Raw genomic sequence first — 15144 nt, forward strand, 5'->3', positions numbered from 1 at the left:
AAAAAATAAAATAAATAAAAAATTAAATTAAATTAAATTAAATTAAATTGCAGTTTCCTGATTGTTTATGAAAAGGTACCTGGAAAATAGCAGGCCATCAGTAAGTATCTTCTTTAGTTGGGGAATACACAGAAATGTGTTTTCCCGTTTACTATGGTTTATACATCTACATGGTCTTGGCCCCTAAAAGTATTTGAATTTGCAATCCCTGTTTTAAAAGGAACATTTCACACAGGGCCTCAAATGGAGCCTCTTAGTGGTCTCGCAAGGTTTCCCACGTTATTTGACAGCGGTGGGTTTCACAGAGCTGTGTTCCACAACAACATTCCACAGAAACTAAGGGCTTAAATGTTTTGTTTCAATTAGTATATGTGGGCTTCCAGTTCCACATGTAAGGAGCAGAGAAGTCACCACTCCATCCTAACATCAAGTACAAAGCTAAATATACTGAAAAATCAGCATTCGCATTGGATCTACAAAAGAAGGCAGGACACAAAGCAAAATACTGCCCCCAAGACTGGAGAGACAGCAGGGAACTACATGTCCTACCACAGCTTATCAGAACAGGAACAGGGACAAAAACCACCGACAGAACCAGCACCAAACAGGAAAACCTGCCCTGTGATGGACAGATTGCTAGAGGCTCAGTACCGAGAACTCGGAGAGTTAGAATTCCAGGGGACCCAGGTGCACAGGGAAGGGGGAGATGTGAGCCACAATAAATATCAGAGAACATTTTCCTCAGGCTTCCAGCAGTGAAGGGAAAAGAATATTGAAATATGCCAGAGCACTCTGTCCTTAATTAACAAAGCTCTCTAGGGAAACTAGTTAATCAGAGTCTAACTGGCCTGGGGAAGGCAAACATGTAACTCCAGTCTACTCAAACCATCCTGTCCCATCAAAGAGGGGTTGGGGAGAGATACTAGGAAACACTCGTGAAGTTGACAGTCAAGAGGCACAGGCTCAGTAAATGAATGAGATATGGATCACAGGACTCTCCTGACACCTCACCACCACATTACTAAAAGCCTATTTACAGCATTTCCTTTTAACCAGTGTATCAGGCCTGGCTATTGGAAGGAGGGGAGGGAGGGAGGAGAGAGGGGGGAGGGAGGGAGGCAGGCAAGCATGGATAGCCAAAAGACAGGAAACACAATTTGAAGATAAAGAGCAATCATCATAAATACACATGGCAAGGATGTTGGAATTATCATACCTGGAATTTAAAACAACTATGATTAATATGCTCAAGACTCTAATAAAGTAGACAATATGTAAGAATAGACAAGCAATGTTAGAGAGATGGAAATTCATAACAAGAACCAAAAAAAAAAAAAAATGCTAGAGATTAAGAACAAAACAACTGTAACCAAATGAAGAATGCTTTTGATGGGCTTATTGTCAGACTAGACACAGATGATAAAAGGATCTCGGAGATGGAGGACATATCAATAAAATCCTCAAAAACTAAAAAACGGAAGAGAACAAACACTAAAAAAAGTACTTAATATCCGAGGACTGTAAGACAACTACAAAAGGTAGAATGTACGCATGACAGAGATGGCAGAGGGAGGAGAAAGGAAAAAGCAACAGAAGTGCCCAACGCAACAGTGACTGAGACTCTCTCCAAACTCCCGTCAGACCCCAGACCCCAGACCCAGGCAGCCCGGGGTCACCACGCAGGACAGATTCCAGAAAGCTACAGTCAGGTGCATCTTCTTCAGACTACAGCAAATCAAAGATATAGAAAAAGTCCTAAAACAAGCCACTGGGGATGGGGGGTTTGGGAACCCTACCTGAAGAGGAACAAAGAAAAGAATTACATCCCACTTCTCAGAAAAAATGCAAGTAAAAAGAGAGAGGACTCAAATATTTAAAGTGCTGAGAGAAAAAAATCCTACCAACCTAGAATTCTACACCCTGAAAAATTTTCCTTCAAAGGTGAAGAAATGCTTTTCAGAAGAACAAAAATCAAAGAAATGTGTTGCCGCTAGACCTGTCCTGAAAGAAGTTTTAAAAGAAGTTCTTTAGAGAGAAGGAAAATAATACGGGTCAGAAACTATGATCCATATAAAGAAAGGAAGAACATCGATGAAACAATATAACAAAAATAGAAACTTTTACTTCTCTTATTTTGAATGGATCTGACAAGGCTGTCAAAATAATAGCAACAATATATTCAATTATATATGCTTATGTTATTATATACATATGCTTATATGTACATGAAATGGAGAAATTAGGATTATTTCCTTAATATAAGGCATTTGTACCACACACGAAGTGGTACCTACTGTCTTATTTGAAAGTAAACCTGACCTGGCTGGTGTAGCTCAGTGGATTGAGCGCGGGCTGAGAACCAAAGCATCCCACGTTCGATTCCCAGCTAGGGTACATGACTGGGTTGCAGGCCATGGCCCCCAGCAACTGCACATTGATGTCCCTCTCTCTCTCTCCCCCCCCGCCCTTCTCTTCTAAAAATAAATAAATAAAATCTTAAAAAAAAAAAAAAAAAGGAAACCTGAATTAGTTGTACATGTGTAATGCAAACTCTAGGGCAACCACAAAGAAAGTTTTAAAAATAAAGTATAACTAATACGTTAAGAGAGAGAAAAGAGAATCAAATAAATGCTCAATTCAAACCGCAAAAGATAGAAGTGTGAAAGATAAAAACAGGAACAAAGAAAAAGGCAACAAAGAGAAAATGGTGACAAATATGGCAGGCCTTAACCCAATCGTATCACTCATTGGAATGTCAGTGGTCTACATGTGCCGACTGAAAGACAAGAGATGGTCAAAGCGGGCCATAAAACACACCCCACCTGTGTGCTGTCTACAAGGGACCCGCCACACAAATAAGGACACATACAGACTTCAAGTAAATGGGCGGACCGTGCCAAAAATATAACATGCTAAATTAATAATGTACATACTCCAGTTTTTTTATACAAGTCTATGAAGGAGGTTTTTTTGTTTTGTTTTGTTTTGTTTTGTTTTGTTTTGTTTTTGCCAATAGCCATGCCACCTGGCTCTGTGGAATGCTTCTGGTTCATTTGTTTTTTGTACTTGCAGTTCTAATAGATGCCTAATGGGCAAAGCTATGTCTTCTTTGAAAATGCCCCAAGGCTGCCAATATCTGGCTCAGTACTTAGTGCAAGCAGAGGCAACACTCTTTACCACAATGTTCTCCTCAGTCCACTCCCTAATACATAACCAGGTAGCCCTAAATTAAAATAAGCCTAAAGTTAATTGTCTTTGGAACATACTACTGAGCCCAAATTAAGTTCATTTTCACATGGTTCATTTTACATATAACAAGTAACTTTCAGAGAACCAAGTGAGAAATCAGGAAATAATTCATTTCTATTTTGAATGGAGAAGTACCTAAAGGCATATCAAGACTAGTAAGCAACCTGAAATTAGTACAACTTAAGGAACACCTCTACTGCAGGAACAGAGACAAACCATTTGGTGTGTGAACTTTCCTTTTCTTAAAGGATTAAGGGTACATATAACCTTGAATTCAAAAGACAGGAAGAATACATTTTAAGACAACAGGATATCTGCCCTGGCTGGTGTGACTCAGTGGATTGAGTGCCAGCCTGCAAGCCAAAGAGTCGCTGGTTCGAATCCCAGTCTAGGGCACATGCTTGGGTTGCAGGCCAGGTCCCCAGTAGGGGAGCACATAACAGGCAACCATACAATGATGTTTCTCTCTCTTCCTCCCTTCCTTCCCTTCTGTAAAATAATTAAGATCTTTAAACACAATTTTAAAAAAAGGACAGGAAATCTATCATGGTGATGATAAAACGAAATGCTTGTATTCTTTGCCCTGGACAGATTGTGAACTTTTTTTTTCTTTTTTGCCATATTGCAACACTGTGGCAATTAAGCACAATTCTTTTCTCCCAGGGCACATGAAAAAGGCTGGGTATTGTCACTATGTACATAATAAAATTTATCTGCTACTTTTTGAATCTTAGAGTTTAAAAATTATACAATCTAAAACTTAAGGAGAAAACCAGAGCCTGAAGAAGCATTTCAGGGAATGGGAAGAAGAATGAAGGATGGAGAACACTATGAGTAGGCAGGACATGAAACCATTAAGAATCAGACTTGGGACACTCATATCTATGCCCCTTACTCTTTTTTTTTGTTGAGGTAAGAGGTGGGATTTATTAGAGATGCATGCTTTAGGTATAGGTGAGAGCTTCACAGCTTCATTTATCCCACATACAAACCACCAACAAGGATTACAGACCTAGTTAACATTATTAATTAACAGTAATAATTTTTAAAAAATACTTTTAAATGAAAAATATAACATTTAAAAAACTTTTAAAAATCTTCACGTAAGGCTATGTTTATTGCTTTTAGAGAGAGAGGGAGGGACAAATGTGGCAGATCCTGGCTGGCAGGATCCATGTATGTTGTGGCTGCTCGTGAACAAATACACATGGACAACGGAAGTCCTGTGGAGAAAAAGGGACGGCATCGCCACTGTCTGAGAGAGAGCAGGTGAGAGGGCCAGAGAGCTCAGTCCCTGCCTGGACAGGCTTTAACTGCTTTTCTGGGTACATTACATGGAGGGTAGTTCTCATTTACTATGTACAGGTTCACTGCAGGGGGCTACCTTTTACAGATAACAAAGGAAAGAATGTTGCTAATTACTTCAAAGAGAAGGATGCTGTAGATCAAGGGGAAGAGTGGTTGAACTGGACATACTTGGCAGGTTTAGCACAGACTTTAGGAAGCTGCAGCAAGTCCTTGCTGCCTCAATCCAGGGTGAGGGAGTTTTAGCAAAAGCAAGTCTCATAGCAGTCTAGGTACAATGCAGGCCTGATTCCCCACGGGAAAACCTCTCTGTGGGCGTGGTCCTGCGTGCCACTTGCTCCCCACTGGTTTTCCATGTGGAGGCTGAGCTATAATTCCATGCCATGCGAAGCGGTTCCCTACAGAGGAAGAGAGAGGGAGAGGCACAACAATCAACTGCCTCCCGTACATGCCCCAAATGGAGATCAAACCCGCAACCTAGGTACGTGCCCTGTCAGGCAATTGAACTCACCACCTCTTTGTTGTATGGAACAATGCTCCAGTCAACTGAGCCACCCAGCCGGGGCAGAAATATAACATATTAAGCAAAGTGAAATAAATATTCACAACATCTGCCTTGCTTGGGGTCATAAAAATTTTATTTGTATTACTAAACATGTATATGCATATGTGCATAGTTATGTATGGGAGAGATGGAAGGGAAAGATTGACAAAGTGGGACAAAGATTTCACATTTAAAAAATTACCCCATGTCAACAAACTTGACAATTTAGATGAAGAAGACCAATTAATTCCTAGAGAGTCACAAATCACGGATAAGAAGAAATGAAAAATCTGAATGTATACAATGTAAATTTAACTCATAATTTAAAATCTTTTCACTAGTAAACACCCAATCTAGGATGGCTTCACTGTTGAAATATATCAAATGTTTGAAAAAATACACTTCACAAAATCTTCAAGAAAACAAAACCTACTCCAACCTATGTTATAAGGTCAGTATCACCACAAGTGAAAGATAAAATAACAAAGATATCCTTCATGAATATAGATGCAAAATCCTTAACCAAAACATTCACAAATCAAATCATGAACAAGTGGGATTTATCCCTAAAATGCACAATTGGATTAACATCCAAAAAGCAATTAATGTAACATACCATATTCAGAGAATAAAAACCACACGATCATCCACTAAGCATAGAAAAAGCATTTAACAAAATCCGAAACACCTCCAATGACATAACTTTTAAACTCAGAATAGAAGGGAACTGAACCTAATACAAAATATCTATGAAAAACCTACAGAGATCACACTTAGAAGTAAAAGAGGGACCCTGTATTCCCAAGATCAGGAACAAGTCAAGGACGCAGCTCTCACCTACTCTATGTAACACAGTACTGGAGGTTCTAGACAGTGAGATCAGGCGAGAAAAAGAAATAAAAGGCATCAAGATTGGAAAACTGTCTTTATTCACAGGTGACATGATTCTATATATAGAAAATCCTAAGGAATCACCCAAAACTATTAGAACTAATAAATAAGTACAGCAAATTTGCAGAAGATCAACATACAAAAGATCAAGATCAACATACAAGATCAACATACAAAAATCAATTGCAGTCCTATAAACAAGCAAGAAACAATCCAATAATAAAACTAGAATATAATTCCACTCACAATAGCCATATATATGTGAACAAATTTAACAAAAGACATGTTAAGACCTGTACACTGAACATTTCAAAACTTCACTGGGGGAAAATGATGCGTGCAAAAAGATGAACCATCACCTCACACAATAACTCATTTAACTAAAAAAAAAAAATCACATACATAAATGTAAGAACTAAAAAACTAAACCCTTTAGAACAAAACATAAGAAAATCTTTAAGACCTTAAGCTAGCCCAAAATTTTTATACCAGAATGCATGATAAACTGGACCTCATTAAATAAAAAATCATTGCACTCCCAAAAACAACATTTAAAAAATGAAAAGACAAGCAAAAGACTGGAAGACAACATATACAAAACATGTATCTGGTGAAGGTCTTGTATCCAGAATATATAAAGGACTCCTACAATTCAATAATAAAAGACAAACTACCTGAATCAAAAAATGGGCAAAAAACAGGAGTAGACGTTTCACCAAAGATATATGAGTGATTAATAAGCACATGAAAAGATGTTCAACATCATTAGTCATTAGGGAAATGGAAATTAAAACCACAGAAAGACTCACACACTGCTTGTGGGAATGTAGAATGGCACACTAAGTTGGAAAACAGTCTGGCAGTTTCTCATGAAGTTTAACATAACAACATACAATTCAGCAATCCTACTCAAAAAACAAAACCATGCGTCCACAGAAAGACTTGCATACAAATGTTCATAGCAGCATAATTTCTAATAGCCAAAAACCATAACCAACAAAATTCCTTCAACTGAAAGTGGTTAGACAAAATGTGGTATACCGTGAAACTGAAGACAATTCAGCAATAAAATAAACAAACTACTGATACACATTACATCAAGGATGAAATCTCAAAAACATAAGAGGGGACAGATGCAAAACAAAAGAGATCACATAACTGTATGGTTCTATTTATATGAAATGTCCAGAAAAGACAAATTTCAAAACAAGAGGTAGATCGCTGGTGCGAATGGGGATTAACTATAAATGGTCATGAGGAATCTTACTGAGGGGATGAAAATATTCTAAAACTGATTTATGATGATGGTTGCACAATTCAAAAAGCTACCCAAAATCTCTGAATTATACATTGGAAATGAGTTTTGTGACATAGTTTTATAGTAAGATATAACTCAAAGTTGTTTTTATTTAAAGTTTGGTATTTAAATAATGGGTAATGGAAAAAGCACTGAAGAGTGGAAAGCAGGTACTCAACAAGTAATTGCTGAATAAATAATGACAGAAAACTAAGCGGGTCAACAATTTTCCCTAGAATATCCTCACACCCATCTGACTACTGGGCGGGGGAAGTGTGAAAACGACCCCACGGAGCAGAGACCCACACTGGATAACGGAGACACAGACTACAATGTGCATCCAAACATTTACTAGCTGGGTGGTGTCATGGAAGCTGTGAAACCATGGTCCCCTGTGTAAACATCACTTGAGTATTTAATGCAATGAATAACTGTTTAGTGTAGTTGTTGGTGATCCAAGAACTGACAGATCTTGGTGGCAGCAGTGAAATAGTATTAATAGTAGAAGCTATGTTAGGTGTGGCCCACATACACTTACTAAAAACTTAACTTTCTTGTGCCAAAATGTCTGTAGGCCCCTTGTATGGATACTCCTAGAAACCAAGTATCACACCTTTATTTAAGAATAAAGCATACAAGAATTCTTTTCTAAAGGAGACTAAGCTGAGCAAAGCTCTAACCAGTCAAGAAACAAAGTTTCTCAAGAATGACATGTATGATTTTGTTGTACATGCAGCAATGTGAGTCCAATACAAATACATAGACTAAATTGGCTCAACAAGGTAAATTTTTTAAAGGAGAAGATATGTTAAAAATAAAACTAGGCAGAAAGCAAGAGTCATTAAGAAAAGAAAATAACTCACACTAATAGGTTTTCCTGCTTCACTGGGGGAAGGTGAATTAAGAATAAGGAAGTATTTCATCAAACTGCTAATACACAGGAAAGAGGAAAGGCACCATGCATGCGAGTAATGTTTCCAGCTCCATTTTCCGGCACCAAGAGCCACAGCTTTTACAGTTCAGAGGTTAACAAGCTACAGCCCACAGGACAAATCCAGCCTGCCACCTATTTTTGCAAATAATGTTTTATTTTCAAGAGCAGAGTTAAATATTCATTACAGAGACCATCTGACCTGCAAGACCTGATCTTACAGATTTAGTTTATTTAGTACTCAGTTAAGAGCTGACAAAGTCAAAATGTTTAAACCAAGGAATTAAAAGGCAAGATCGCTGCATCTGTTAACACAACTGGTGTAAAAGATATCCTGGATGCATCGTGTGACCTGATATACACTGATAATGGCTGTTTCAGAGTCAAAAAGGTTTGACACTAAATCTGTTCAGATATCAGAAGAGCTAGGCAAGATATTTAGGTCAGTTTCCTTACTTCTGTATTGCAGACATAATATTGTACCTTCCAGAGTTATATAACAGCACCCAAAATTATTAACATTATCAGGTAAATAACTACTCAATCAATGTAGTAGTTCCTACTATCTACATGCTAAACTGGTACTTTCATCTGTTCCTTATGATCCTGCATTAACCCTCAGTCTCCAGAGCCACACATTGTCACTAGAGAACACTTTTGTGCAACACACTCCATTCCCCCAGCTATCTGATGTGGACTCAGCAATCTAGAAGGGCCCTGCAACTTTTCTAAAATAATGTCCATATATAACCCGAGACAATGAGGTCTACAACTATACAGTTCTTACCACATGAAATTTCAGGATACACACACACAAATGTATGTATGTACTTATATACATACATAATGTTTCCCCCAAATCCTCTCTCAAACTCAGAGAGAGCATGATTAGTTCCAGAATAATAACTATATTATTCTATCCCCTTCAAGCCTTTTTTATTTTTATAAATCATCATTTCAAAGCCTTTGTCTTTCCAAATGAAAGCATATTACATTCATTTACAGTCAGTCCTCATTTCTGAGCCCATAAAGCCACTTTTAATCTTGCTGGTTAAAAAGTGAAAAAAGTCCATGTAAACTACAGACTGGATGATAATAATGATGCATGAATGTAGGTTCATCGATTGTAACAAATCAGTGTACCACTCTGGTGCGGGGTATTGATTTTGGGGAGGACTACGTACCTGTGGGGCAGAGGGTACAAGGGAAATCTCTGTACTTTCCCCTCAATTTTGCTAAGAACCTAAAAGTACTCTAAAAAAATCAAGTCTTAATTTAAAAAATAAATAAATAGAAGATTAAGGGAAAAAAACCACAATCTTCTAGACAAAGTGGCCATGCATGATCATTTTTCCCAGAGCAGTCCAGATCTAGGCCTGTCACCACAGCATAATAATTAACAGCACCCCCGATTCACTCTGAGAAGTGCTCTGGGCTGCACAGTAAATTACACAGTCATTCTAATTCTATGCCATCTAAGAAATAAATCAGTACTTCAAAACCCAAACCTGATAAATAACTGGGGGGGGCAGCATGAGGGGGGAATGTGTATATCATCTCCTATCCCTTCAAGGATTTAGAAATTTGCCGCTTAAAGTGAAACAAGTGTTTTTACATTCTTACAGCTTATTGTTTAAGGAGCCTCTTTATCCTCCTTACTTTCTAGGATCTAGGTGGTAACATTTTTAAGTCCCATACATAACATACAATTGGGAAATGCACACCTATACTCATTAGCATGCTATATAGTTTAAAAAATACATATACAAATATATTTTTAAGGATCTGGCAGACTTTTTAAAGTAAATTGCTCTATGTGAAAAGTACACTATTAAATGTATATATACATGGGGGGAGGTCTGAAAAATACGGCAAAATAATAATCATGGTAATATTTCAGTGGAAATACTAGTTGAATACATTCTTTTTTTCTGAATGTGTTTTCCAGCTCTACTTAAACTGGATCTGTATTGTGTTTATAATGAAAGAGTCTCACATGTAGCCAAAGAACAAGATGTTCGTACTACAGCTGAAGTGAATATACAAGGGAGGCACCCAAACTTCAATAAACCCCAAACTGCTCACTATCTAGGAACAACCTAAATAACGTGAGGTACTCAAGGAAGGCACAGAACACCCAGGACACTTCCAGGATAAAGGGATTGTCCTTTGCTTATGCAAAGTACATCTAATGGCATCAGTGGCAAGAGATTTCTAGAGTTCAAGGTGGTGGTAGTAATGGTTCTTACCCAGGTTTAAGCTCGAAGAGGATCCATGTGAAGAGAGGGAAGGAGGTGGTGTCTGTGAATGTCCTGGTCCCTGACTAGGGAGAGGCATGCCCACGGGTCCAGGAGAGGAGGAAAAGCTAAGGCCGTTATAAAAACTGTGTCCAATGGGGGTCAAGCTGCTCGATGTCCTCTTATAAAGGTCACTGCTGCCAGTCAGGGAGTCACGGCGGGAGCCACTGCCAGTGTTGGAGTTTGCAACTAAAATGGAATTAAAACAATGCAGATAAGAACAGGCCTGTTCTTTGACGAACAAGCCCAGTGACCTGGTCCTAACACTCTGATCCAGACTCCTTACCACTGCAAGTTTGTCTGCAGAGACAGCCTAACTGTTCATGTGGCAGTTCTGGGGGCAGGTAAGGTAATAAAGAGGACATGGCTCAGATTAACATGAAACGTTTGTTCAAACCATTACACATATGCAGAATTTACCTTCCCTTTGTGTCATATATTATGGGGTGGGGGTGGGCTGAAAAGCTCTGAGGGCCACATCAGCTATGGAAAAGGTGAAAGAAAATGGGCTAAAAAGAATGCCTTGCATCAACCCAAAGGTTCTAGTAGAAAAATGGAGTACAGAAAACAGATGTGTAAATGGGGTGTTGCCCCATACACAAGACACACATGAAAGCCTGTTTTCCCAATAGGTTGTTCGATCAAGAGTTAGGACTAGACCCCAATTCCAATGTAAGGTACCCTCTCTCAAATACACCCTTCCCTTCTGACATCACACTGTTTTACAAACACTGTAGTTGTCCCATTGTTTACCTTACTACTTTCCTGGGTTTTTTCTCCCATCAAAATGTTAAAAATATCTTGGTCTAATTTCCTTCCTCCCACTTTTCCATAATATCCACCTTAACTCTTCTCAAGAGACTGCAGAGAACTCATGACTCTTTAAGGCCTGGAGATTGTGGAGTCCACTACCCTGTGATCTTTGGTAAGCTGTCCTCCCTGTTTCTAACATCCACGCTTCTATGCTTCCCTCCATGTTCTCCCCAACGCCTGCAAAAATCTCCCCTGCTTCTCTAATCCCTGTAACAAACTGACTTTTGAGATACAAATAAGTAGCAACACATGTGTAAACCTGAAATAGGCCCCAACTGTGTATCTTGATTTTAACAGTCCATCATCTCAGAGATATGTGGGACGGCTGGATTCCCACGGGGCTCAGTCCAGATCTGCCTGTGGTATGTGTCCACGGTTCCATGCATTGTCAGTGTTCCATAGAGATTGTAAAAATAATTAAAATTCAGTTGTAACAGCACATCAGTCTGATTTCTACCTGCTGTTCCAAACCCTCCAAGGGCTGATCCCAGGGTGGCGCCGAGAGAACTGCTACTTCCAAATCCCAAGGATGTGTTGGCAGGCTGGGCAGAGCCCTGGGAGAAGAGGGAGCTGCTCTGGGAATTGCTGCTCAGAGAGTTGTTGCCATAGAAAGAGCTGGATGCCAGGTTGTTACTGGGCTGCTGCTGGGGCTGGGGCTGAGGCTGCTGGCTGCCTAAAGGGCGAAATGGTCCGTTTGTTGTTCCAGCAAGACCACCGGCCGCTCCATTTGCTGAAGCTGCAGCTGCTGCAACAGCTACAAGGAAGAAAGCAAATCAGTGAGCTTTAAAAGGGATTGGCCAAATTTCCAAACTACATTATTATTATCCTTGTTTGAAAAATCTTTTAATTCTGCTGTATCTTTTCACAGTGACACAAACCTTGTAAAGAACTACACAGATTTGTCTTTGATACCTTCATTTAAAGCTTTTATTTTCTATTTCTACTTTCAATCTGAAGTCAAAAAACCACTGGACCAAGTTCACTATGTTGGTAGCTTTTAAAGAGTCCGTAGTTTAAAACAGGTATGAATATCAAATATATCCATTTTAAATATAATATGTACTTCCCAAAATCTCATGTTTCACAAATATCTATGTTAAAGACATTTTTCTAGAATCAGTGTCAACCATGTACTAAAGTCCCTCAAATTCCGAAGACAGGCTTGTTGCTCTCTTCTAGATGTTCCATTGTTCCTAATTATATGCAGCTTAAAATAAAACCTATTACCACTGCTAACCAAAATGTATTGCTCTGTCACGTCTCTCTCCTCTTCGCCCACTCTCCCCACCCCGTCCATGCAAAAACAACCAAAAACAAAAACCAAAGAATCTACATTATCTTCAATAATGACATGGATTTCTGTGAAATTAGGCTTGAACTTCTGCCAAGGATGCCATTTTATATAAGTAATATAACCTCCTATGTTTACAGTGGAATGGGTCCTTGCTTCAAACCAACTGGTACATGCCATCAACAAAATTCAGAATCTACCGACGTCATTTTCTGCTTCTGATTCTCTCTGAAGTATTACAAGGAAGAAGTGTTATAGTAAGAACTGTCAAATAAAGTGCATTTCCACGCAGTTTAAACGTGTCATCCATCACCCTTTCGATTGCTGACAGCTCACCTGCTTGTGCAGCCGAGGAACTAATGATGACTGGGGCGGGAGCAACAAGTCGTACAGGAGCTCCAAGACCATTTCTCGCTCCCGTGTTCACCACGAGGGCTCCAGTTTGGTCATAGTAAGCAGCAGGAGCCAAGACTGGGTAACCTAGGAATAACAAGCCAACACACTGTAAGTATATATAAAACTAACGAGTGTCTCCTGGGCACCAGCATATTATAAATAGTCAGAAACTCTTTTCTGGGACAGACAGATTTAGATGCATATGCTGGCATCAACACTTACATAGCTGTATGACCCGGAATCTCCGGTTATCCATCTCCTCATCTATAAAATGAGGATAATAATAATACCTGCCCTCATAAAGTTCTTGTGAAGATTAAGTTAAACAATGAATGGGAAAGATCTAGCATGATATATAATACAGTAAGACAAGTGCTATTTATCATGCACTAGGTGTTACGAAGGAAATTTGGCACGATTGAGAATATGTATACTCTTCACAGGGCTAATGCAGGTTATCACCAACAATCACCCACTGACAATTTGTAATGTTTTCTTGATTACACAAATAACAGAGGGGGCAAATGATGACAAAAGTCACAGTACTTCCACACTACATACTAATCTAAGCATAAATATGCTGCAAGTTAGCAAGAAAAACCTAGACAGGCTTCAATTAACAGGATCTTTTAATGCCACGTGAGATGGAAATCTCCAAATCCTATTGGCCCACATAGGAAATTACAGGTGACTTCTCAATAAAACATAAATGCTTAGTAACTAACAAAACAATTAAGTTGAATGTATTCACTAAATTCATAAATGAATCAGCTGATTTGGCTACACTCCACAGTCAGTAAGGACACACAAATTTATGCTTAAGTCTTGTAAAGACTGGTTTCAAAAGAAGAACCTCAAACTATACCCAGTGCAGGCAGAGAATAGAACCAGGTGACAGTAAGCCAAAATAATACATATTCAAGATATATATATATATATATATATATATATATATATATATATATATATATATATATCAGTCACACGTAGATAAGCACAAAACACCTCTACTATTGGTCTGGAAGAGATCCTAGAAATGTAAGGAAGACACTATCAAGAAATACTAGGAATTTCTTCATAATAATGCTATTTAAAAACATCAGTGTAGAGACTAAAGTCTTGGAGTAATCTGTCCCTAATCCTGAAGGAGGAAATAAATCATCACCAACGAAAACAGCATACTCGAAGCAATGTGTGGAGATGTGTGTATCTCCCTTATATTAAGACAGACTGGCTCAGAACAATTAGGTGCTCTCATCAACGAACTGTGGTCTAAGTGAGGGCAAGTATATGTCATCCTTGCCAGTCCCCAAATCATGAGAGGCCTAACCAAGCTAAAAGTACTGCACGTTCCCTGAATCTCTCACAATAAGCCAACTTTTCTTCTGAACAGTGTAGGAACAACAATGCAGCCTCACCTGGCATGCCTGCAGCCAGTCCTTGTCCAAAAGCAAGGGCGGAATTCACTGCTGCAGCTGCCACTAGTGGATCTGTTTGCTGTCCCTGCTGATTCTGATTGGGGGTCAAAGGACGCTGGCTGGCTCCTCCACGGAGAACCTGGGAGACAGAAATAAATCAACTACTTTCTTCTCATTAGTTATAATCCACCAAGTGCTTACATTGGGTTGACTTTTTTTAAAATTAAATTTTTTGAGGTGACACTGGTTAATAAAATTATATAGCTTTCAGTGTATTCTATGATACATCATCTTACATGGCATTGTGTACCACCTAAAGTCAAATCTTCCATCACCACATAATTAACCCCTTTAACCTTTTACTAGCCCCCCCAACCCCTCCCTCTGGCAACCACCATACTGTTGTTATGTGTGTTGAGCCAACTTTTAAGAACTGGTGGTTGTAAAAACATTTTTCCTATACTGGCATTTATCATATGTCATGGCTGTTAGGATAAAAACTCAACTAACATTTCATATAATGAAATTCATTCTGCCATTCTTAGTTTAAACATATTACCTTTATAAAGCAGCCAAAAGCATATTAAAAGTGATGATTCATTCATTAATCAAATGCTTTTAATGCCTACCATCTGGCAGGTACTAGGAGTAATGCAAAAAAATGAGAAAAACAAAACCCTGCCATCTTGGAGCTTTTATTCTGTAAATAAGA

At 38.7% G+C, this 15144-nt stretch overlaps 1 protein-coding gene and 1 non-coding gene across 12 annotated transcripts in view; both read right to left on the reverse strand.

Moving 5' to 3' along the window:
• The window catches only part of PUM1 (pumilio RNA binding family member 1), a 124262-nt gene that overhangs the window by 22563 nt on the left and 86555 nt on the right, over positions 1-15144 (reverse strand). For all 11 annotated transcript variants that reach the window (XM_045858624.1, XM_045858623.1, XM_045858617.1 and 8 more), the window contains 4 exons: positions 14433-14571; positions 12955-13098; positions 11785-12081; positions 10467-10703 (listed from right to left, as the gene is read on the reverse strand). In XM_045858624.1, the coding sequence (XP_045714580.1) occupies positions 10467-10703; positions 11785-12081; positions 12955-13098; positions 14433-14571 (817 nt within the window). The remainder of the gene's footprint in view (positions 1-10466; positions 10704-11784; positions 12082-12954; positions 13099-14432; positions 14572-15144) is intronic.
• Positions 14244-14321, reverse strand: LOC123832419. The gene has a single exon (XR_006788071.1). It is a non-coding gene; the product is annotated as a small nucleolar RNA SNORD103/SNORD85 (small nucleolar RNA).

This window comes from Phyllostomus hastatus, unplaced genomic scaffold (genome assembly GCF_019186645.2).
Source record: "Phyllostomus hastatus isolate PE091 unplaced genomic scaffold, TTU_PhHast_1.1 phas_scaffold_182, whole genome shotgun sequence".
Classification (NCBI taxonomy): domain Eukaryota; kingdom Metazoa; phylum Chordata; class Mammalia; order Chiroptera; family Phyllostomidae; genus Phyllostomus; species Phyllostomus hastatus.